The sequence below is a fragment of the Paroedura picta genome, chromosome 8, assembly GCF_049243985.1.
Source record: "Paroedura picta isolate Pp20150507F chromosome 8, Ppicta_v3.0, whole genome shotgun sequence".
NCBI classification, from domain to species: domain Eukaryota; kingdom Metazoa; phylum Chordata; class Lepidosauria; order Squamata; family Gekkonidae; genus Paroedura; species Paroedura picta.
Window position 1 is genome coordinate 66,459,017 of NC_135376.1, and position 26,211 is coordinate 66,485,227.

General features: G+C 44.1%; 1 protein-coding gene across 3 annotated transcripts in view; it reads left to right on the plus strand.

Moving 5' to 3' along the window:
* Nucleotides 1–12,645, plus strand: part of DPYSL4 (dihydropyrimidinase like 4) — a 37,820-nt gene extending 25,175 nt beyond the window's left edge. For 2 of the 3 annotated variants that reach the window (XM_077350168.1, XM_077350167.1), the window contains exons 10-14: nucleotides 1,221–1,362; nucleotides 3,480–3,650; nucleotides 5,287–5,466; nucleotides 9,624–9,795; nucleotides 10,680–12,645. In XM_077350168.1, the coding sequence (XP_077206283.1) occupies nucleotides 1,221–1,362; nucleotides 3,480–3,650; nucleotides 5,287–5,466; nucleotides 9,624–9,795; nucleotides 10,680–10,771 (757 nt within the window). In that variant the 3' untranslated portion in view covers nucleotides 10,772–12,645. The remainder of the gene's footprint in view (nucleotides 1–1,220; nucleotides 1,363–3,479; nucleotides 3,651–5,286; nucleotides 5,467–9,623; nucleotides 9,796–10,679) is intronic. The other variant, XM_077350166.1, reaches the window with a different exon arrangement.
* Nucleotides 12,646–26,211: the final 13,566 nt, after the last annotated feature.

The following is a 26,211-nucleotide window of genomic DNA, read 5'->3' on the forward strand; positions in this document are numbered from 1 at the left end:
AAGCATTCTTATTTGGAAACTGCCTAGACCGAGACTGTGCCGATCTATGAGGTAAATAGTTTTCACTATTTCCTAGGTATTTGACTGAGACAATACGTAGGTGGGAGAGAACCTTTGTAGCATAGGGTACATGCTCTCAGCTTCAACCCCCAAAGGTTACATACTTTTACCCAATTGAAGTAACTACTTTTAGCTGAACCCTAAAAGAAGATTTGATTTAGAGAAGATACCTCAACTGGTTCAAGGCTGTTCTTTTGCCAATTGTGGTTTTCTTAACCTTCAAGTCAATTCATTTTATTAGTCACACAGAGCTCCTTTCTACAGAGCCTTTACAAATAGAAATGATGGGCCTTTGACGGGATACTTATTTGTAATACTAAAACAGGTGTTCTTCCCTAAGTCAGCCTCCAGACTCTAACGCAAAGCCAAACAAAAGCCTGGCTAAGCTGACACTCCTATCCAGAGCTGCAAAATCAAACAAACAAACGAATGAATAAAACCCCTCTTCCAATGTGGAGAAAGACCCCTTCCCATCCAGTGCCTTCCATGGGGTCTGATTGGCTGACCATCCCTTGGATTTGCTTGAGGCCTAATCACAAGGACTGGTGCAGAGCCATGGAGGAGAGGCAAGTCTTTTGAAGCTGATTGACAGAGACACCTTAATGACTAACAACATTTATTTCAGTTTGAGCTTTCATGAGTCGCTGCGGACTTCCTCGGGTATCTGACGAAGTGAGCCGTGAAGGCTCCGTTTAAAATAAATGTTAGCTTTTAAGGTGCCCCTGGACTTCTGTTTTGTTTTTGGCGCTGGGCCCAGTGTCAGGGAGAACCAGCTGAAAGCGCCACCAGTCATGCAGCTTTCCCTTCACCCAACAAACACTCCTCTTCAGCCCTGACAGGCAAGGGCTACCTTTTCTTTTCCTCTTCAGCCTTTAAAACACTATGACACTCACCTTGTCACTTTGTATTGCCGAAGTCTGCACAGCGGCGGATGTGACGGAGTCAGAGTTGATTACGAATATGATCTTGGCAGCCCGCTTCTCATGCCGCTGCCTCTGTTAGCTCCTCATCTAAACCGTACAAGCGTTTTTGAACTTTGAATTTCTCTCTGTTCTTGCATACAAGAAGTGAAAGCAGTTTTCAGGCCCTGTGGCTCAGCACAAGGCTGTGAACATAACAAAGAGCCCTGTTGGTTCTAATGGCTTGTTTGTTCTCATTAGTGGGGATCTTCAAGTGGTGGGGAGCGCTCACTGCACCTTCACCACAGCACAGAAGGCTGTTGGGAAGGATAACTTCGCCCTCATCCCAGAAGGAACAAATGGCATCGAGGAGAGAATGTCCATCATCTGGGAAAAATGTGTGGTGAGTGCAACAATAGTTAGCGTGTTAACAGAATGAGCTTCTCTCGTGCCAAGGTTCATCTCAGCGGCTTTGCTGGCATGACATGCAGAGACATGGACAGTGAAACTAACTATGGGTACCATGATAGTTCAGACACGGGCCACTCTGCTAACTATGGATAGTTAAGATGGAGTTCTTCCGCCAGGTGTTTGGTTGAGGCCAGGGCGGTGACCAGAGGTGGCATCAGTGTGTTGTGCCCTAAGTGTGCAATTCACCCCCTGGACAGACAGGATTAATGGGATCATCTTTATTGGCCTGGCCGGAACAGTTATTGGGCTGGAGAGATCATCTGGTCTTTTGGCTGTTTTTTGGCTGATTTGGCTTTTATTCTCTGGTTCTGTTGGTATCATTAAAGGGATTTTATGGGTTTTATATTGTATTTTATGGATTTTATATTGTGAACCACCCCGAGTTGTCTTGAGAGGTGGTATAAAATTCTAAGTATAAATAATAAATAATAAATAGTTACAGCCGAGGAGGTCAGATTTTGTTTCTGGGATGTACTTATTCTTGTTTTCAAGAGCTTTGGGAGTTCGTAGTCCCAAAATGGAGGCTGGATGGGTGATGCCAGTCACAATTACAGTGTTTCATAGAAGGTCTGCAATTCTCAGGTGGGGAATCTTTTCCTTTGATGATTTCCCATAGTGAGCCATTGCCATCCACCCAAAGTTGTAACTTGTCCTAAAGTGGAAACAAAACACAGACCTCTATGATTTCCCTGGGAGAGGCCAATATTAGCTTTGATGCAAGAGGACTGAGTCAATAGGACTCTGCTTTCCCTACTTGAGCAAAGCTATATGTGTGCATCGTGCATGGAGGAGGAGGAGAGGCAGGCGGGTGTTCTCCCATCCCAAGCGGGCACATGTGTGCAGGCATGAGCTTCTGCATTAAACAAAAGGAAGATGTGAGAGGCTGCTGTGTTAGCTTTAAAAAGGATAAGGAAGTGATTATAGCAGCCCCGGGGAGCTGATTTTAATTGCTGGAGAGTCACTGGTCACTTCCCAGTGATGTTCTGCCCACAAGTTAGAGCATTTCAACCAGGAACTGAAAACATGAAGTTGAAGTTGGTTTATTATTAGTCATGTAATTATGGTTTTGTGTAGCATATGAGGGCAGGTATCCTGGCTTAAGTGTGGCTTGCTCCCCTTCACCTCAGTGCAAGCTGGGATACCAGCTGGCTCTCTGCAGGAAAAGGAGCAAGTCTGATGAAACCTGCATTTATTGAGGATATGAATAATCACTGCAAGCCAAATTCCTGTTTCACAAGCCAGCCATAGCTAAAATTGTTATTATTCAAAAACATATGCATTATTCAAAAACATATGAAGAATACTCTACAGGGGGCATCAGAAGAGAAGTGTATTTAGCCTAGTTAGAATAGGAATGATATTTTTCAAATAGTCTCCTCCTATGCCCTGATTGGCTCTTTTGGGGACTTCTTGCTCCTTTCAGCACACTTCCTCCTTTCTTGCCTCCAGAACAGTCAGAAGGAATGAAGAATTCACAACAGTTAGATAGTTGTGTTTCTCTCTCCTCTTTCTAAACAAAGTTTGTTTTGCTTCTTAACAAAACTATTTTATTATTTTAAGTCACTTAGTGCTTTACTTCTCTTTCCATATTTTAACTCTACCAACAAAAATAAACCCTGACTTCACATTATGTCTGGTCAGAATCATTAGGTTTTCTTTGGTAGATTTTCTCCTTTTGGGGAACTCGTTCCACATTGAGTGATCTGTCAGAGAATCTTGCATGTCTGCCAGGGACAATGTTGCAGAAGATTTGAGGGCACATTCTCACACAGCACAGACCTGAGAGTGTGATTTAGGACAGAGGTAGTCAACCTGTGGTCCTCCAGATGTTCATCAACTACAATTTCCATGAGCCCCTGCCAGTAAGCACTGGCAGGGGCTCATGGGAATTGTAGTCCATTGACATCTGGAGGACCACAGGTTGACTATCCCTGATTTAGAACATATGGTTTGGGAACATGATATAGAGCATATAAATGGGGGGAGGGAGATCTGGGATACATTTGCCTTAGTTTTTGTGTTCTAAAGACCTTGCTTTCTAATTTCCAGGCAACAGGAAAGATGGACGAAAATGAATTTGTAGCAGTGACCAGTACAAATGCAGCAAAGATATTCAACTTCTATCCCAGGAAAGGACGAATTGCTGTTGGTTCTGATGCTGATTTGATTATTTGGAATCCAAAAGCTACAATGATCATTTCTGCAAAAACTCACAACTTGGTAAAAAAAAAATAGCACTTTTTCCCGTTTCTGCCTTCACCAAACTAGACACCTGACCATATATAAAGTTATAAATGGGGCACCCAAAAGGTCTTGCAGGAGGCATCTCATTGAGAGCCAGGGTGGTGGTGTGGTGGAGAGCGGCAGCCGCTGATCTGGAGAACCGGGTTTGATTCTTCCACATGCAGCCAGCTGGGTGACCTTGGGCCAGCCACAGTTCTCTCAGCCTCTGTCTGTGGTGGGTAGAGGAAAGGGAAGGTGTTGGTATGCAGTTTTGGGACTCCTTCGGGTAGTGAAAAGTGGGGTACATAAACCCAGCTCTTCATCATCCCATTTTTCTATCCCCACAATTTTCTTTTTTACCTTACAGAAAGCCCCCTCACCTATCCATTTTCCCTGCATCCTCCTCTCCTTCCCACCCACCAGACAAACTACTTCTATCTGTCCTCCTGTCTTCAGCTTTCCCTCCTTCCTTCTACCAGAAGCCTATACCTGGAGAAACTACGTCCATGTTGTGTGGTGCTGGTCACTAGGCCAGGTCCTGAGACCCAGTAGGGGACCTGTAAGGACATGCTGGGAGAACCTCATTTCTCGCTGTATCCCCTTCCCCACTGCTTTCCCTCCTCCTAGCACCCCCCCCTTTTCCTCAACTTTCTCTCCTTCCCACTCTACCCATTCACCTGCCTTCCATCTTCAACTACATTTATTCACGTACTTCATTTATACCCTGCCTTTCTCCACCATGGGGACCCAAAGCAGCTCACACAATTCCCTTCTCCTTTGGTGTAAGTGGCCCAAGTTCACCCAGTGACCTTCCATGGCTGGGTGGGAGAGCCAAGCCTGAGTTTCCCAGATCCTTGATTTGAAACCCTAAGGACTACACCACACTGGCTTTGATAACACGTCTTTACATGAATAGTGACCAGCAGCCAGTGGCCTGTGAGTCATGGTAATCTCATGGTAGCTAATTGCCTGGTAATCGCTGGCTGCTCTGACACCGATTAGTCCTCCTCTGACTGTCAAAACATTCCTGCAGAGGGCCTTGTCCCCTCTCCCTGCCTTTTACTGACAGAAACCAAAGCCTGGAGACTGGAAATACTGAATTGTCAGTATAATTGTCAGGTCTGGTGCTCCTTATCCACCCTGGATTTGTGCTCCCTCATGGGAGCCAGAGCAGCAAAGTTCCCAGTGCAGAAACAGTCGTGACTCTTCTTAGCACTGTTCCCCAATGTGGGATTTGCCCCATGTTTCAGGAAAATGAGCCAACTGGTCAAACAGCCACTGCTGGAAGAGTGGCTAAATTGTGAGCCTTCCTGGGAAGCAGAACCATATGCCGGGCATAGAAGTAAATGTGGTTCTTTTTGGTTGATGGTGATTGTGATTGTAGCTCTCCATGAGCTGTGGAGTGAATACCATTACTGAAAACTTACCAAATATTATGTGCAATACTGCCATGGACTTGTGCACAGTATCCAGCATATGTGCACATTCTCCACTCCAGCATGTGAATTCACTCAGTCTGTAGTGTCTATGCACATTCTTCGTTCAGTTTTTGCACCGATTACATTTGAGGGGTTGTGCCTTTTTTGACCTTAACACATGAAACTGATTGCATCTCTTGTGTTGCTTCTCCCAGAATGTGGAATACAATATATTTGAAGGAGCAGAATGTCGTGGTGTCCCTACTGTGGTTATAAGTCAAGGAAAAGTAGTGCTGGAAGATGGGAGTCTGTTTGTCACCCAAGGCACTGGCCGTTTCGTTCCTCGAAAGACATTCCCTGATTATGTTTACAAAAGAATAAAAGCAAGAAACAGGGTGAGAACTTTTGTTACATGAAAAACCCTGACCCATCTGTCTTAATGGGTTTTGGATGCAGATGGAAGCTTTAAGTCCAAATGTGCTATCAGAGTTTTAGATCTGGAACAAGCTGGCCAGGGTAGTTAGATTGGCTGTGGTCTAGGTTTTCTAGGAGTAAACCACTCAAATGTTTACCAAAGTTGGTTTGTGCAGTTCCAAAAAAAGGAGACTTCACATCCTGATGAGTATGAACATGAACTTAGCAGACTCACATTTTCAGTGGCATCTTTAAGTACACAAGTGTTAAGACGGCAGTTTTTGTCTTGGCCAGGACTGTCTCATCAAACTGGGCCCTTGTAAGGCTTGTGGGTGAAGCTGAGATACCTAATATCAAATTTAGATAATATCCATATTGGGAGAAAATAGCTAACTGCTGAAAGGGAAAATTCCTAATTTCATAGTTTTTCTCTGCTACTAAATACCTATTCTCCTAACTTTGCAAGTAAGTACCAATGCTGTATTTGTTGTAGGAGCTGCATTAATCTCTAAATCCTCTTATAAGTGAAATTATGGATGGAAAATACTGCCATAAGTAAATGTCCCCAGGGCAGGAGTAGGTGAAGAGCCAGCTTGGTGTCATGGCTAAGAGCAGCAGCCTCTAATCTGGAGAGCTGGGTTTGATTCCCCTCTCCTCCACATGCAGACAGTTGGGTGACCTTGGGCTAGTTGCAGTCCTGTTAGAGGTGTTCTCAAAGAGAAATTCTCTCAGAGCTCCCTTGGCCCCACCTACCTCACAGGGTACCTGTTGTGCAGAAAGGAAGGGAAGACCACTGTAAAGCCTCTTTGAGACTCCTTTGGGTAATGAAAAGTGGGGTATAAAAACCAACTCTTCTGGTTTGGGTTGAACATACTTCTCTCTAAGGATAGAGGTAACCATCAGAGCAATAGGGCTGCCATTGAAAAAGGTCGCCCTTGTCAAATATTCCCCTTTTCAATAACTTGTAATGTCATTCTGCGACACTCTCCCTTCCTCATGCCACAATACTGGCAGCCAATTGCAAAGGTTTGAGGAAGCATGCATTTCTTTTGCAAAAGCATGCTTTGCCTGTAGAAGATCCCAGATTCAATCTTTGGCACCTGCATTTTTAAAGGATCTCAAATATCAGGCACTATGGGAAACTTTTCTATGGCTAAGATCCAGGGTGCCACTAGTCTAATCACTACACAGTGCCATGTCTCAAGGTGTGTCCTGTCCAAACACTCCATCTCTCTCCGGCTGCTGCTGTTTTCATTTCCCTGCATTTGAATTGCCTTATTAGTTGTAACTGTGAATTATCAGTCGTAGCTGTGAATGGCATGGACTGGACAGGTAGACAAAGGTGTCATCTGTCCCACCATTAAAACCCATTATTTACCCTTGCCTTCATGTTTTGTTAGGATATAGAGCTCAGTCAAATTGGTTTGTTGTCTTGGAACTTGGCCAGAGGGGGATACATGGGGAGGAAATGTAGTCAGATTAATTCAGTGTCAATAAGTCTATTCTGTCCTAGATTTGTACGGACAGATCTAGGATATTCGGCATTCCCAAGAATGATCTTCATCATCCATTCCCCATGATGGTGTGATGTCTTTGAAATGGTTCAGTAAGAAACAGCCATTCTTGTATATTCTAAAACACAATAGAATTTTAGCAGGCTTGTGTCATTTCATGCTGATCCTTGGTCCCTAACCTGTAAGTCCTTTGGACCAGTCTTTACATTGACTGTATTATGTTTAATGCTCTTAACTGTACAGGAAGAAGTGATAGAATTGTAGTGGTCCTTATTGTGAGAGTTGAACAGCAACAATCACCATATTTCAGCAGTCCACATTTGACTGGCAGTTGATGCATGCATATAAACATGACTTGTTCCATGTGCTGCATTGCTGTTTGATTTTGGCCAGTTGAACCAGTGAATATCATCAGCTCAAGGTGCACATGATCATCCTATAAGCATAACTATGCATGTGGGCTATTCAATGGAAGTGGCTCCCAGGTGTGGAGTGGGGCATATGAAACAAGAGGATGGCATAGAAGACAAAACATTGCAAGGGAATGGGATCCTTCTCCTAATTCTTGCATAATTGTCCCATCCCATTCACATTCATTTATTCTTTGCTGGGTGGCCAAGAAAGCAGCCACCATTTTTTCAGTGCATAGAGAACACACACATACACACTCCCAGCTTCTGATTTATTGGCCTTGTTGTCCTTGCCTTGTGTCTTGCATGCAATGGGAGGATAGAGACGAGGTAGGAGAAGCTATTTCTGTCCCCATCTGATTCCAGCTGATACGTTGCAAGTCCCGTGGGCTATTTGCTACCAGTCAAACTGAATTACATTTGAATGACGAAACACACAGTGTCATTTAAAATCATCCCAGGAATGCAGGCCTCACAAAGTATATATTTTCACTTATGCTGAGCTGGACGTTTGTTAGGCTTCCTGCTCACTTGTAATTGGGCTTCAGATCAGGAGTGATTGCTTGTGATGTTAATTCGTTTGGGCAGTCGCATTTGATACTCTGGGCACTTAGTCAGATTCATTCTCTCTCTCTCTCTCTCTCTCTCTCTCTCTCTCTCTCTCTCCCCCTTTCTTTTTTTGCTCCCATGTACAGCAGCAGCGGATTCTGGAAAGTAAACATGTTCACCGGGGGGGGGGGGTGTGGAATGGAAAATACTTTGGCTATTTGTGACAGCTCTCTAGCACATCATCCATCTGCAAAGTAAACAGTTAAACAGTGAAACAGAAATTCCCCTTCCGTATGAAAATCACTTATTCTTTGGGATCTATGGCAGCAGCATCTTTGTTCACAAACCCAAAGCTAAATGTCACCTGCCTTCTACCATGAGTTCTATTTCATGCATGTCTGAATAGTTTTGCACCCAAGTAGTTTCTTAATAAGGACCCCTTCACACTCCAGCAAGAGGCATCCCACACTACTGGGAGGTGAGTGCAACACTGCAACCATGTGGGTGGGGCCACAATCACATAGGTCTTTCCCGTTCACTCTGCACCTTTTCAAAAGAGAGGGGAAGCCTTCATGATTAGCCCCTCCAATATGGTTGTTTGATTAAGACTTATGGCTGGAGGTGGAGCTGTCAAGAAATCTAACACACAAGAAGATGTAGAAGAAGCAGCAGCAGCAGGAATTGGTTCTTACATGCCACTTTTCTCTACCTGAAGGAGGCTCAAAGCGGCTTACAGTCACCTTCCCTTTCCTCTCCCCACAACAGACACCCTGTGAGGTGGGTGACGCTGAGAGAGCCCTGATATCACTGCTCAGTCAGAACAACTTTATCAGTGCCATGGTGAGCCCATGGTTACTCAGCTGGCTGCATGTGGGAGAGCGCAGAATAGAACCCAGCTCACCAGCTTAGAAGTCCACATTCCTAACCACTACACCAAACTGGCTCTCTGTATAGTTCCCGTGACTTTTGAAAGTGCTACCCCACCCCCCTGATGAGATTTCTTCTAGATGATCCCTCACACAAGTCAGGTTTTCTTTATTAATTTTGTTTGTTTGTTTTTAACACGTTTATATTCTGATTTTACTCTTGGTTCAGGTTCTAACCCAAATATCATATGAAAATAAATCCCATGTCTGATTTGGTTTCATGGGCTCCCAGGCCCACAGAGATGTGTCCCACTGCTTCACCAGCATGGTGTAGTGGTGAAGAATAGTTGCTTCTGATCTGGAGAACCGGGTTTGATCCCCTACTCCTCCACATGCAGCCAGCTCAGTGATCTTGGGCCAGTCACGGTTCTTTCAGAGATCTCTCAGCTTCATCTACCCCATAGGTGTCTGTTATGGGGAGAGGAAGAGAAGGCGATTGTAAGCGGCTTTGAGGCTCCTCAAAGGGTAGTAAAGAACAGGATATAAATATTCAGCTCTTCTCAGCAACTCTGATGGCTCCAACCTGCTTGTTGAAAGTTGAGGACACTAAACTTGCCTCATCTCCAGTTCCATTGAGGCATGATCTATCAAGGGAAAGTTTAACATTTGTCACTTCTCTTGTCAAGCACTTCTCTTGCTTTTTAGTGGCAGCCCGGAAATGCTTACTTGTGAGCATGTTCCAGGGAACTCTGGGAAAAGCATTAGTTGAACAGTGGTTCTTCCTGTTACTTTTCCACAGCTTGCAGAAATTCATGGTGTTCCTCGTGGGCTTTACGACGGACCAGTTCACGATGTCATTGTGACCGCTAAAGCTGTGGCCCCGACTCCTACCTCAAGAATAGCTCCCTGTTCAGGCAAGATAACAGTTCCTCCAATCCGTAACCTACATCAGTCAGGCTTCAGCTTGTCTGGTAAGGAAATAAAGCTGCTTTCTGGGCCAGGCTAAGGCGGGGTACAGTCTGGAGCTGTATCTGATCAGACGTTGCAAGTTCCACATAAAGATCATGGCCAGCAGTGCTCAGGTTGGCCCTGGGAAGAAGACCCATGAGAGTAATTCTGGATTAGGGAATCAGATGGGATTGTACTCTGAGCTGCATTATGGAGTCTTTAATTATTCAAAACTTAACTAAGAGTAGCACAAAAGACTTCATTTCATGGAAAATGTTATCATTTCCATCTTTGATTTGGAGGAGTTTGTTACATGTTTCCTTATGCTGTAATTTTTGGGGGAAACATTTTTTTTCCACTCAATTCAAGCATGCATCTGCAGATGCGTTTAAATCTTGTTTGGCTGTTGAAAACTGTTCTGTGATACCTGTAGGCTTGATCCAGCCAGTTAAACACTCATTCATTCCCGTTTGAGAAAAGGGCACTGTGCTTGTGATAAATCTCACTCGCTTTAGCTTTAGCTCGCTCTAGCTTTATTTAGAGCATACCTTATGTTTTCAGTTCCCTTTCAAATTTAATCTCCTTTATCAGAATCTCACAGCTTGGTTTCCAAAGGATTCTGTGTCAGTTGTCCTGGCTAAAGTCATTCATAGCATTGTTGTGTTAAATCCCACAGTAACAATAAGGTACTTACATTCCCCTGCCCCCTCACAAAAATAACCAATTCATTCACTTTTATTTGCCAATGCAAACATATCTAGACCGATCTCCATTTTATCAAACAATCTGAGTATCCAAGCGGCTGATTTTGATATTCATAAAAAAAAAAAAACGTAGACTGCATTATATTAATGGCATTTGTTAATTTACTTATTTGCACATGCTTTCTGTGTGTTGCCTCTTCTAGGATCTCAAGCAGATGACCACATTGCAAGGCGCACTGCGCAGAAAATAATTGCACCCCCAGGTGGACGTTCCAATATTACATCTCTCTCCTGATGCCTCAAAACGGAAGAGAGCTCCCACAGGATGCTGAGGACAGCTCTTGGGGCATGGCGCAGCCATACGTCAGCTGTTAAGTCCCATTGGTTTCTGTGGGAGAGTTAAGCATATGCTTCAGTCTTCTTCCATATGCACCAGTGGGACTTAAAAGTTCTTAACTATGGCTGTTTTGTCTCCTTGGTTTCCATTAGGGAGCTGCCGTGAACATTACTTTTCAATTACAGCTGTTGTGTCGTTTGCCTCATTACACTCCCCAAGATCCTCTTGATTAATAAACTACAATTAGCAAATGTTAAAGGAGAACTTAAAAAAAATTAATATCAAGGATATTTCACACTGCCAGATTAAAGGGCTTGGATGGACGTGTGCATCACCAGAATAAGAAAATAGTTTGCCTTTTTACTCAGGATAAAATTCCCCACCCCTTCTCTTCTGTAGAAAAGAAACACATCCTTCCCCACTGTATAGCTCACATCAAGTATTATAGGTATAGCCTTCAGTTTTCAGCAGAGTTTCAGACGTGCATGCCCAGATGTGAACTTCTAGTGAAGTACTTTTAAACTGTGTTCAGAAGAACTGTTAGCTGTGTATTGCAACCAAAGCATACCTTAATACAGATGTTGGACTTGCGTCCGTCAGTAATCTTCTCTCTTTCTATGATAACGAGTACTCTTACTGGGGGATAAACCCTTGTCCATTTTAATATATATTCTTAGCTTTTTTAACTGAGAGATCCTCTCCAGAAAGCACTGAGCACTGTTGTCTCAAAATGCAAAATGCTTAGCCTCTATTGGGTTTCCTTTACTGTGGTTAATTCTGACATCTGTATAGACCATGGTGAAGGATTGATCACAAACTGGGATGTGAAAGCAGGATTTGGATTTTGCTTTGCAAATGATGGGATTACTTAATCATGGCCTAAGTGACACATTTGCAATAGACAGGCCTTGGTTAAGACGGTCATCTCTCCAACCTCTGCTTTCTTATCCATGCCCTTTGGGGGCAGGACCTAACCCAGCAAGCTAAGCTATGCTTTCACTATACATTTGAGATCTTAACCAGTTTTAAGGCAGCAGATCATGGTTTGCAGGCATTGTGATGCTGTGCTCAGTCTGGGGCCAGGCCTTTGTAAGCCTAAAAACTACTGCCAATGTCTTCTTTGACATTCTACATTTAGTAGATTCCTCTTTGCCTTTTGTGCTCTAACTCTGATGGTTGCAGTTTAGCAGCAACCATGTCGTGAGCCACTGACAGCTTAGGCCAGAGTTTGGCTGATTCTGTCAAGAAGATCTCACTGTGAGAGATCCTTGAACATATTTAGGAACCATCATCACTCACTACTATCCTTGTGGCAGCATGGCTATAAGAAATACAAGTGTGGTCTGAATGTTCATGGAATTAGATGTCATAGTGTCGCTTTAGAGCGGGTATAAAAACACATCTAGACTTGGGGGGGAGGGGAATAGTTGAATTTCTGGAACCTGACACAGCTGTGGAAGTGCCAGTGTGTTTTTAGTCTTCTTGTTTGTCTTCGATTTTTAAAAACAGATTATTTATATAGTTGTTGTTGTGGTTTTTTTACCAGTTACCAAGCGCAGGCCTTCTTATAAACTGGACAGTAGGTGCATATGAAGGCTGTTTCCATACAGTGAACTTTTTATAAAGTGTATAACAGGTTTATTATATTTAAAGCTATGTACAGCAAAAGTGATCATATATTCCATATCATTTCCATAAAACTATGCATGTGACAGACTGTACAAAATGGCTCATTTTTGTTCTTGTTGCTTTGCAGTTCCCCCCTTTCTTTTCCTTATTTACTCAATAAAGTTTGTTGTAAATCACCCAAATGATAAAGTTAGATGAATGTCCTTGACTTTACTCTTCGTTGTCCTACCAATCTGTCTATGTTGACTACTGCACTATTGGCATGAATCAACTCTCACAGCGATCAGTGGAAGACCTTTGGATATCACCTAGATAGTTTCATGATTGCAAAGGCTTTAACAGATTCTCCAAATTATATCTTGCATTTCTACAGAATGATTTCTGGCAGGTGTTTTGACTCACAAGCTATAATGCTGTAATGAAAAATCATGTTTCCCTGTCCAGTTTTGTTATCTGTGTAATAGGAGTCTAGCAGGGCCTTGGATTTGGGGGAGCCATTCTTGTTACTAATGCATTTCTTAATATGGTTCAGTGGCACACAGAAATTGATTCAGTTACACGCCTAAGGCTAAGCTAAAATTGAGGTGCTCTTCAATGCAGGGTACTCACAATGCAGATTTATATTCAGCCTGGCTTTTGAAACGGGAACCCTACTAGATCCCCATGAACTTCTAAGCACAGTCCTCCCAAAAGACGTATAAATAATAAAATAAAAAACTATAATGATATGTATTGCCCAAAAGGTCTTCACAATGGAATAATAAAATTATAGATCAGATATAACACATAACCACAGATAAAATTCCATAAACAATGTAAAATACAATAACCAGAATTCAAATGTGTAGGGGTGGCATTTTTTACATAGCCATTTTACCTCTGACTTTCCTGGCTGTAAGTACATGCAGAGCCACTCTGTTAGAGACATATGGGTCAAAATCAGACAACAGAAAAATCACATTGCAGGTACATTCAATAGTAACTTTAAAATAAACTTATTACTTGGTTTATCATAAGAGTGGGCTGTTAAGATGTGATGTGTAAGGTCCTCAACTTCCATGTCCTCACAGATGTAGCTATGTTGAGATCTTGGAATGTTTTAAAACTTGCATTAGAAGAAGAAGAAGAGTTGGTTCTTATATGCCGCTTTCCCCTACCTAAAGGAGGCTCAAAGCGGCTTATAGTCACCTTCTCATTCCTCTCCCCACAACAGACAGCATGTGGGGTGGGTGAGGCTGAGAGAGCGCTGATATCACTGCTGGATCAGAACAGTTTTATCAGTGCTGTGGCGAGCCCAAGGTCACCCAGCTGGTTGCATGTGGGGGAGCGCAGAATTGAACCTGGCATGCCAGATTAGAAGCCCGCACTCCTAACCACTACACCAAACTGGCTGGTGGCTCCCACTTCTGACTAAAAAATTTGCCCAGATCAATGAAACTGATGGTCTACACGGAAAGGATGGACAACTGGCATGAAAAACAATAGACACAATCCAGATGGGCAGACGCAGGTGCCATTTCAACATCCAGGTTTTTGGCAGGGAGTGTGATCACATTCAGCCCTTTATTACCTTACCAAACAGCTCTTTACAATCATAGCATATACAGACGTGCAACCCCAGCTGCTGGATTTGCTCATGCAGCAGCCATTTAAACATGTGCTTCCCATTCCCTAGGGAATTACATGTATGCATTTCAGTAGGTTTTATACATTGGCAATGAACAGTTTCCTCAAATAAGCAACAGGTCTTTTAACATAGATTCATGGAGAACAGGTCCACATGTGGTTACTGGCCATAACTAATGGAATTTTGAGGCAGTAAACCACAAGAGCACAGCAAGTGCCAGAAGTCCAATGACAGAACATGACATTATAGGGAGATCTTAGTCCCTGAGCTATCCAGAGCAACTGGCTGGCCACTGAGTAAAAGAGGATGATAGACCACTGGACTGATCCAGCAGTGCATATCTTGCGTTCTTACTCATTACCCTGTCCCCAAACTACAATTTGAACTATTTTCTCAGCATCAATGTTGAGAGTGAAAATCTCTGAGCCCTGAGGAATCCTGCATGGGCAGAGGATTCTCTGCAAGCCTTATTACTTGTATTTTTAAATATTGCATACAATGTTAAAAATACAACCGAAATCACTAGAGTAGAATCTCTTTGAGAGGGCATTCCCTGTCAAGAACATCACAAGAGGACTCAAGAAGAGGAGCAGTTGAAAGGCCCTGTCAACAGAATCTGATATCCGGTGATGGAAGAGCTGATTAAAGCCAGTAAAGAAAGGCCATGACTCCAGCCATCAATCATTACTGAGAAGGAATACTCTGTACTTAGTAGGCTAAGAGAATCTTGATCTGATTTTTTTTCCTGTTCTGAAACTAGAGATAAACAAGGAAAGGATTATTTAATTTAATATTTGCAAGTGGGCTTAAGACAGTTTACATCAACAGATAAAAAGATTCATAAACAAATTAAAACATCCTACAAATTAAAAACTGCTAAAAAAAAAAGCCATTGCCCCACCCCACCTACCCTAGCCCTCTTCAGTCAGGCCTGCAGGAAATGGCACCAGTGGTCATGAGGTGCGATCAGTAAAAGCGGTACCTGCTTTACTTCTCAAAATCACTATAGTCTGTTTCATTTGCTCAACAGTGTCCCATCCCATCTATGCCCCTGGGCCCACAAAGAGGCACCCCTTTGTTGCTGCTATTTACCTTGAAATACTTTTTACTATTTACCTTGAAATAGTTTAATTTGGCCTCCTGGTCTCATTAAAGACTTAGAAATTCTTCTGGATTAATCATTTCCTCTTATTATACAATGGGTGGCCCTGTGCCAACCAATAGGGCAGAAAATGGGCCACCCATGGATGAAGATTAAAGGTGGGACAATCTCCCTGTTTCTTTTCTTGTTTGTTTTTTAAAGTTCACTACACCTAAGTATTGGCTGCTTCATACCTCCTCAGACATGTTTCAAATAAAGCCATTTTGTGTTAGGGCAAACATGGTTGCATCAGCATGGCCAGCAATTGTACTCAAAGTATCTGCTTAAATTACCCAAGGCTTTCTGAAAATCAAATGAAGCATGAAATGTACTCATTCATAAGGAAAACCTTTTGAGACCACCAGAACTAAATCCAGATCACACTGTGCTAGAAGCGAAAGCATTTGACACAAGAAGACAGGTTTGGTTAGTTAACCATTTGTTTTCCAGAGGCAGGATACCTCCTGCCAGTCCTTCTCTCTCAGCTCGCACATTCAAAATTGCAGAATAAACTATAAACTTTTTGTTCTTCCTCCTGACCTGCCTCTATACTTCTATTATTAATTAAATTTCTATACCACCCTCCTGAAGGTTGGCCCAGAGTGATGAACAACATAATTAAAAACATACAATACAAACATATATCAATAACAAAAATTAATTTTAATAAAATTCTGAAAATTACCATAAACAATAATAGAACAGTTAAAACTGTAATTAAACAGCTGTCTGGTCAATTTATTCCCGCTCACCTCAGGTGTTCTCCTTGGGCATTTTGGGGATTTTGATTAAGGTCCGATAAATGTTAACAGTTCATTGGCCCCTACTGAAAGCTTGGTGGAAGAGCTCCATTTTACAGGCCCTGGAGACTTGATCCAGGTCTCCTCCACCCTGGCCCTGGTTGAGGACAGACATACTTTCCTGGGGCCAGGGATCACTAGCCCATTGGAATTTGCCAAGCGTAGTGCCTTCCGTGGGACATAGGCAGAGAGGTAGTCCTACAAGTATGCTGGGGCCAGACCATGAATGGCCTCAAAGCTGAGTACCAAAACCTTAAACCCGATCCAGAATTCAACTGTGAACCAGTGAAGCAGCTGGAACACAGGCCATATATAGGCCTTTCAAGATAGAAGAAGAAGATTTGGTTCTTATAGAAGAAGATAGAAGAAGAATTGGTTCTGCTTTTCCCTACCCGAAGGAGGCTCAAAGCGGCTTAGAGTCGCCTTCCCATTCCTCTCCTCACAATAGATACCCTGTGAGGTAGGTGAGGCTGAGAGAGCCCTGATATTACTGCTTGGTCAGAACAGCTTTATCAGTGCTGTGGTGAGCCCAAGATCACCCAGCTGGTTACATGTGGGGGAGTGGGGAATCAAACCTGGCTAGCCGGATTAGAAGTCCACACTCCTAACCACCGCACCAAGCTGGCTCGTTTAAAGAAATGTACTGTAATTTTAACAGACTATTCAGTCCCTTTCCAGTGAAGCTATATAGCACGTTTTGTTACCCATTCACACAAATTTGTTACCCAATTCTCACAAATGAAGTTAGTTCTAGCTTGTGGGTGGTGACTAAATAAAAAAGAGGTCTGATTGTTTGTTTAACAGATTTGTACTCTGGGAATAACAGAAATCTACTGAGAAATTAGGTCATCTCTGCCACTGAAGAGTCTAAATACCCTGCCAACCATGCTAGCTTTACAAGTGAGAACAGATACTAAGTGAGAGTGACAGGCTGTCTGGTGTGGCCGCCAAAACTTCATCAGACAGAAACTTTCACTGGAGGGAATGTAGGTGCCTGTAAAACTGTTTTTCAAACAATCTCTGCTGCCCACTCCAACCTGCAGCTGCCCCTACTGGGCTACGCAGCTTTCTAACTGGATGCTTTACACCAGGGCATGGCTGCTTTAACATGCCCCATGAGCTACTGAAAACTGGCTGTTTCCCTGCTTTCATACAATGCCAGGAATAGCTTGTGACCAAATCCATTAAGGTAGGATATAGGGAAAGGCTGAGGAATTCAACCGTTTATTTTCTCTCATTAGGTGAATAACTGCTGTCCATTCTTAAGCTGGGTTGACAGCCTTCAGGTGCGGCCTGGGGATTTCCCGATGCCTGATCTATATAGACATATGTGCCACTGGAGAAAATGGTGGCTTTAGATAGAGATGTCTGTGGTGTTATCTCACTGAGGTCCTTCCCCTCCTAAGCCCATCTTCCTTGTGTTCCACCCATAATCTTCAGGAATTGACCAACTCAAGACCCCGTTCTTAGCAAAGGCTTCCAAATGGTTGAGGGGGGGGAGTGCCCTGTCCTTTTAATGGGGGTTTAATAGGGTGTTGTTTCCCAGTTGATGAAAGCTTCATGGTCATGTTTGCACATTAAAGGGGCAGGGCCTTTCTCTCCAGGCCTATTGACCACAGAATAGAAGAGGGCTGTACATGGAGATACCACTCCTCCCAAAAGTCTCAATGCTAGTTTAATCCACTAGATGTGATGTTACAGGGAGATTGAATGCATCTCTGTGTGGAAAAACAATTTACATTATTATTTTCCATTGCATTCCCATGTGTGTCATTGCAAGAGCAACGACAGAGCTTTCTCTGATACACGTGGGGATGCAGTGGTGATTGAGAGTGGGGCAGAAGCCGAAAGTGGTGGCCTCTGGAAGTACTTATTTTATGTGGGCTCCAAATCAGTCCCCTTTGCATTAGAAAGACTATTTGAAGCAGCACCTAACAGATTTTTCTTTGCTACCCAGCAAGCCCTTTGATTTTATGCATGTGTGCATTTCTCATAAGAATTTGACCACTGAGGAAGACCCCTTGGGGTCAAACTACTTTTGGCCCCTTCTATGTTGGTCTATTTCATGCATAGTTAGAATTGTGATGTTTCTAAATCATGATGTGATTTAATGAAGTTTGTAACAAATTTGAACTATAAATATTTGCAATTTTTGCGCGAGAGATGCACTCCCAGCCTTGCAGCCAGATGTTCCCCGGCCACAGAGGGCGGCGGATCTGCGGCATCCTGACCAGGCCACCAGCATGGTCTCCTGCTGCCAACCTCGCCCACGCCACCAGTGTCACAGGCTGGTTGGTGGAGGAGGCCCGTGGTCCCATGCCACCCTGCCCGGCCATACAGGAGCCCGGGACCACTGTGGCCAGCCAAGCCCACTGCCCGGGCCGCCCACCATCCCAGACGTTTACTGGCCGCCTCACCCACGCCGACACTGCACCATACACGTAGGGCGATGCCGCGGCTGCTGTGCCTTCCCCCCTGCTGGCGCCTATTGCATCCCTGCCTGCAATGGGCTTTATGGCTAGTAATAAACCCAAACTAAGTTGCTTTGGGTGACAGACTTGGAACTTTGGACCGATAGAAGAGACATTGTTTTCAGTATCGCTTTCTGCTTTCTATTCCAGCATTATTCTCATTGCCAAGGACAAAGAGCTTTCTTAAAAGGGCCACGAAATTCTCATTCTGAGGAAAAAGATGTCACCCAAATCAGCAATGAGCATCCTGACATTTGCCACGCAACAGAACATATTGTTTCTGCCTCTTGTGGGATGCCCAGCAACACCATGTTTATCAGCCTCTCTACATGTGTTTTTGTTTTTTTTGTCTGATGAAATATTAACAAGATCTCTGTCTCATCACCCAGGGTGGTTTGTAAAGGCCTCTGCCGCCTCAGGGATATGAGGCTACCTGTTGGGTGCCTCCGCTGGCTGTGCAGAAACAAAGGAGGCACGAGCCTGTTTGCCCTTAATTTGCTTTGACAGACTTTTTTTTTCCTCCTGCGGGCTCTTGGCAAGGCATTTTCTGGGTTATAGATCAAAAGGCAAGACTCCTTAAAATGCTCTCCTCATGCCAAGAAATAATTCATGAACAGGGAGACAGTTTTGTGTTTCACTTCTCTGCACATTCTCTCAGATTGGAAGCAATTTAACTGTTTCCGATTTTGAAACGAGACCGGCCGGAGGTATTCTGTCCACCTTGGTGACAGAACGGTTTGCTCTGCCCTTCCCCCAGTGCTGGTCTTGGGAGTACAGCATTTAAATGTTCTTATATCCATTTTTCAGTATCTTATTTGAATTTACACTGATTCCCTAACTGCAGAGTAGTGGTTCTTCGACCCAGGGAGTCATCTACAAATCTTAAAGGGCACTCATGATTTTTGGCAGCCCATTTCCCCCACTTGCAATGGCTTCTGATGGTTAGGAGAGGACAGTCATTTTATACTGCTCATGCCACAATGGACACAGATTCCCTGATCCTAGATGGCCCCCTGCTACAGAACATGAAGCAGCAGTTAGCAAACAGAAATTAAATTAAACGTTAAAGATCTAAATGATATGTGCATATAATACACAGATTTCAGACATACATTAATAGAACTTTGTGGCTGATCAGGCACATATATGCTTGAGATCTTTGAATCCTACACATAACCAAGGATTACACTGGCAATGGTGAAGTATCTGCCACATTTTCCTTAAAGAACTAAAGGTTACTTATTTATTGCTCAAGATCATTAGATCAAATGAGCTTGGTAGACTCCACCCATGTTGAATAATGTACTTTCCATGTCCTTTTACAGCTTCTAAAGTGCATTGAAAGCGCATTATTCAACATGTGCAGAATGGATGAAAGGAAAAAGAAGTATTGAATGTATATATCAGGGATTTTCCAGCGTTAGTGTACCTTAGGGTTGGGGGTGTCTTTGGGGTTTTTGTTCTTTGTTTTAACTTGGGGGTGGCAGAGGGGCCTTCTGCGACTCCAAAATAAAGCCCAACTTTACAGTGAACAGTACTTATCAATGGGCTTCACATGGACTGGTGATCTCAGGTGTCCTATTCCATTATGCCTCATCTGTAGCAGAAAAGCTGCAAATGAAGCAATGGTTCCATCATCACTTCTGGGGAATGTGGCAGGGAGGTGTGGCCAGCATCTGGTATGCCTCAAAGCCTGAACGAATTTTCAGATGTGCCTCCAGCCAAAAGGTGGAGAAATGCTGGAATAAAGAATAAATGTACAATTGAGGACCTACAGGACCCATAGGGGAAACCCATCTTCCTTCCCTTGTCTACTGGGCAAGCCACTTATCCTCTCTCCTTGCTTCCAGCCTACCTGGCTCAGCCACCTTCCTCTCTCCTTGCTTCCAGCCTACCTGGCTCAGCCATTCACAGGCTGCTGGTGCAAGGGGGACGCACATTAGCAGATCTCTCCTCCCCACTTGGTTTGCCTCCCCTCCACAGCTGACATGGCAGTGAGGTGGCATCTGTAGTTTCTTTTCCTTCTTCTGCCCATCCTTCCACTCTTCTTCTTGGTGGGCAAGGTATAGTGGCAGCTCCTGGTGTTCCTTCCCTGCCACCTCAGGCACAGAGGGGAGTGCCAAATCTGAGTGTCCCCTTCGACCTATCTTCCTACCAGTTGTTAACTTGCCAGTCTAGGGAGACCTGAATTCAAGCATCCCCTCTGTTGGGTGACTATAAGCCAGTCATTTTCCTTCCCAGCCTATCCCAGCATATCGGGTTGAGAGGAAGATGGGGAGGGGCATGTATGTGCTTTGAGCTCTTGATGTAACAAATAACACAGTATCTTGCTGGTGGAGAGCAGCAACGTGCTTAAACCCGTTTTATTCTCCTGTGCTGCAGCCTGACATTCTGGGAAGACATCCCTTGTACGAAGCATGGCCTTTTAAAATGAAACAACAACAAAAAAATGACTTGAGCCAGGAATAGACAGCTATTACAGGAGATCCAAATAGCCTTCTTCTACCAGCATAGGAACTGTATTGCTTCCTTATAGTCAAACTTCACATTGCTCTGAAAATCTGCTCCCCTTTTCCAGCTGAATGAGATTAAGTGTTTGATGCCCATGAGATCATGGATGACACTGAACATACACCTCCCAAGCTTGTGCCATTGTTTTGCATTTTATTTGTTTCTCCTTCCCTAGCAAGAGTACATTTGGTCAAAATAATAAAAACAATGCTGTGAACCCCAGCCCCACCGCCCATTCCCTTTGCTGTTTGCAGAGTGCATTCCCCATGAAGAACCCATGCCACATCTCAGTGCATTGTGACACAACAGCAGAGCCCCTCCCAGAGAAAGCAATAATGAGAAATAATGGCTTACCTTAGCCTGAAGTTGGAAGACGGCTGTCATTTACATTCCTCCCAAAAGGTCGGGTGGAAAGAGCGATGATCCATAAATATTCAGGCAGAAGGAGGATGAAGAATTTGAAAGAGGTTTATCCTATAATTAGGTCTAGACTGAGCCCATGAATTATAGGTATAGGAAAATCTCCCCCCCCCCCGCCACCCTTGTATAGGCTAATGAAAAATTCAGAACAGCATTTATGGGGCTTCGTTTGAAAAATTCATGAGGCGCTAGCGGCCAGGGACCCTTCAAAGGCTGATTCTATGCATAGATGGGGAGCACTAGAAGCTCTCTAGTTGATTAAAAAAAACCTGCAGAAACTGCAGGGCCATGCTCAGGTATCCATTAAACATATTCCCACCTGCTTCTATGTGAGCAGCTCCCCTAGAGCTGGGAGAATGTTTCGTTCACCCAACCATGCAAGAGTAGAGTAGCTATGGTGTGTGTTTCCCCCACAGACAGGAATCTTGTGTTACTTTAAGGACTATTTTTAAAAAATTCTGGCATATACTTGTGGGACATAAGCATGTGAGAAGAGCCCTGCTGGATCATACTAGTTACTTGAGATCCATCTAGCCCAGCATCCTGTTTCACACATCTGCCAGTTTCCAGGTAGGGTCCCAAAAGATTTCCTGGTGGTCCAATGAAATAGAAAAGAAGAAAAAAGGACTGCCATGCAATAAAGTTTATTGAACTTGATAAACAGGTATAAATGCCAAAACGAGTTTCCGGACTTACAAACTGCTTGTTTTCAAACACTTCCTCAGTGGCGTTACCTAAACACAGATATACTTGATATACTAGTAATATACAACATTACCAATTAATACAATAACTGCAAGGTGATCCTCCTGGAAGTGACAGAGGTCAGTTCCCCTGGAAAAAACTGTTGCTTTGCAGGGTGGATTACATAGCATTATACTCCACTGAGGCCACTCTCCACTCCAAATCCTGCCCCCTCTTGGCTCCACCTCCAAAGTCTCCAGGTCTTTCCCAACCCAGAGCTGGCAACCCTAAGGTTACCCAAAAGCACCAACCAACTGCCTATGCCCCCCACAGGGCCCTTCATTCTGTGAGTATGAATTTTCTGGTGATCCCAGACCCCTGGGACATCTGCCTGGCCTCAACCAGGGCCGGAGCCTTTTCAGCCCTGGCCCCAACCTGGTGGAACGAGCTCTCGGAAGAGCTAAGGGCCCTGATGGAACTATCCAGGTTCCACAGGCCCTGTAAAATGGAGCTCTTCTGCCAGGTGTATGGTTGAGACTGGGAGAGGGGATGGCCGGGGTTAAAATCAGTGGGTCCCACCCTATGTGTGACTCCCGTGAGGCCATGCTATCAGCCAGGCTAGAACAGCTGAACTGGGTTTCTAGGCCAGTAGAGTTACACGGCCATTGGGATATTACACATATTATCGATTTTGTATTTTTGTATTTTGTATTGTGTATACAATACTGAATTGTATTTTAGGGATTTTAATGTTTTAAGAGGTTTTATGGGGATTTTATGATGGTGTTTTATATTGTAAGCCACCTCAAGGCACCATTGTCATGAGTGGCAGGGTATAAATTAAAGTATAAATAAATAAAATAAATAAACAGACCAAGAGAGGCTAAGACCATCCCTTGATGCTGTCTCTTAGCTCTGGCATTCGAAGGTTTGCTGCCTCTGTATATGAAATTTCCCTTTACTATCAGTCCCTGGAAGCCACTGATGGATCTTTTCTCCATGAATCTGTGTAATCCTCTTTTATAACCATCTCCCTCTGTGGCCATCACTCTCTCCCCTGGCTGTGAATTTCACATTTAAATACGCTGTGTAAAGAAATATTTCCTTTTGTCCATTCCGAATCTATTGCCGAACTTCATTGGACGCCCCAGAGTTCCATTATTTTGCAAGAGAGGAAATGTTTCCTCTGTCTTCTCTGACTGCTCCCAGGCATACCTTTATAAGCGTACATCATGTTCCGCCCTCCGCCGATGCTTCTTTTTTCTAAACCAAGAAGTCCCTGTCTCTTCAGCCTCTCCTCATAGGAAAGGTGCTCCAACCCCTGAATCATCTTGGTTGCCTTCTTCTGAACTTCTTCCAGCTTCTCCATACTCTTTTTGATTTACAGTCAGTGCACACTATATCTCCAAAAAGGCCACACTGTCCCATATTTTGAAGTTTCATTGTCCATCTTTCCTAATAATCCCCAGCTTACACGCTGCCTTTTTCACTGCTGCTGCACACTGAGGGCCAAACCAGAGGGCCAACCTATGGCTACTGATGCCACTCTAGAGACAATTTTGACCATTTAAAAATGCCATGAGGGCCAGATACCAATCAAGGATCAGGCCCTTGGGTGGAGAGATCAGGCAATCTCTTGTCCCCTCCAGGCCTTTTCAGGTCCCCAACCGGCCCTGTTGGTGGAGAAGAGAGCCACATATGTCGCTCTAAATCCCCACTGGAGAGAAATTAAGGGCCATTTCGCACGGCTTAAAAATAGCACAATGGTTGCTAATTGAAAATGCTACTAATTTGGCATAACCCACGACGTCGTAGACAATCTGCAACACTCCTGAAACCTATCAGCAAAAAGCGCTTCGTTTTAGCGCTTTCAGGGGAATCCCAAAAAGTGGATTCACCCTCCGGAAAGCGATACACTCCTGCAACCAATCTGCAACAATAGCGATAAAGACCTGTGCGTTAACATTGTTGCGGTTTCTTCAAAGTCCCTCCTCCTGAGCCTGTCCTCCAAACTTCCGGCGAAGCGATCGCCATTTTTTTTTCCCCGAGCGAGTGGAGATCAACGCACCGGCGAGCCTCCGTTTAGCCAGTGAGGCTTCCCAGGCTGCAGTCCCTCCTCAGAGCTGTTTAGTCACTAAGCACAAGAAGCCCGCAGAAGCCCGTTTGCTGATGTATTTTCCCTTTATTTTTCACACTGTTTCGGCTGAAAATCGCACCCGTGGGGGGGGGGAGGGGGATTTTTTTTTCCACTCGGAGGCAGCGTGGCCACGATCAAATGACAGCTCAAACAGAGGCTTCCCCGGCTTCATTCCCTCCCCTTCAGTCACTAAGCACACACATTTCACACATTCCATTCAGCCGAAAATCGGGCCCGTGAGAGGGGGGGGGGGATTTTTTTTTTCACTCGGAGCCAGCGTGTTAACGATCAAACGATCAAACGACAGCTCAAACACCCCAGGCAGCTGGATGGGTCTCTCCATTGCAACGAATCTACCCAGATTCGTTACAATGGGTGTGTTTTTTAAAAAAAAAAAACCTTCCTTAAAGGGAAAGGGGCTGTTTGGGAGCATGCTAATGGCTGCCCATTGGCTGCTTGACGGCCAGGGGCGGGACGAGCTTGGCAATAGCGCTTCCTTTCTAGCGATTTCTGCCGAGACCAGAAGCCTGTGGGAAACGCTAAAAAACGCAACTGATTCCACTACAAAGCCAGGTATGCAAAACGACGAATTCCACTATTTTAAATGGCGATTTTTCATTCAGTGACCAATTTGCAACAAAGATCCCCGTGCGAAATGGCCCTAAGTCAATACATGCAGGGTTAGGTGTAAATTTATAAACCTAAAAGGTAAACTAGAAAGCTATTTAGGACATTCACAAAAGCAGTGATGGGCAAGATTCACCGTATGCATCTGAAAAAGTGGACTCTAGCCCACAAGAATTTATACCAGAATAAAATCTTGCCTTTCTCCAGAGTGCAGGACGACTCCTTTTTATTTTTACTGCCATAGACAAACTGGGCTTTCCTTCTGAAATTATTGCATTACAGCATTTTCTGTATGTTCCTGTCTCTTCTGCTGGGATCTGGCTTCTACCCTTCCTCCTTTGGGTCATTTTCTATAATGTAGCACACACATCCCTGTTCTGCTTCCCAAAGTATTTGTCTGCTCTGAGCACAATATTCAGACTTTTTTTTTGCTGTTTGTTCAGTGAGAGGGATGGCATGTGAGCGAGCGAGCGAGAGAGAGAGAGAGAGAGAGAAAGAGAGAGAGAGAGAGGGAGAGCTGTCTCTTTGCAAAGGGATAGATGGGGCTCTAGGAGGCCATGGCTATCTTGTGGAGAAGGTTGGAATTAATTTTCTCTCCCTGGGTATTTTGACCCTCTGAAATAGCTTTCTTGATTCCCCTCCCCCCTCCACTCAAAGGGGGTGGGGATCCAGTTTTGTGTAGTGGTTAAGAGTGGCAGCCTTTAATCTGGAGAACTGGGTTTGATCCCCCACTTCTCTTCTATATGCTGGGTGACCTTGGGCTAGTCGCAGTTCTCTCAGAGCTCTCTAAGTTCCACCTACCTCATGGGGTCCTGGTTCTGGGGAGAGGAAGGGAAGGCAATTCTAAGCTGCTTTGAGATTACTTCAGGAAGTGAAAAATGGAGCAACCCCCCATACTTTTCCCCCCCTAAATCATGAAAAGCCTGCACCCAACCCCTTGAACTCAATGGGAGAAACTAAATCTTTTTGAGATAAACCTTTCCCTCTCCCTGCCTCGCAGTCCATTTTATATGTGGCCACAACTATTGTTGTGTTTGTGCAAGTGGAACTTTCTAGTATGTTGGTTGTCTGTCTCGGTTGCTCCCATTCCAACTTCTTGTGTGTCGCTCAATGTTCATATGAAAATGCTGGACACAATGGACTGTCCAGAAGGACCTTTTCTGCGATTGCCCCAGTTCTCTAGCATCAGCAACCTTCCATTGCTCTCACTTGAGCCTACTGTTCCTACTTTGGTTGATGTTTATATATGATGTAGTTTAAGATTCTCTGTTGACTTAGGGATTAAAATGTCTGGGGATCTAAATTAAAGACAGTGAAATTAAAGACAGTGAATTGGATCCCAAACTATATT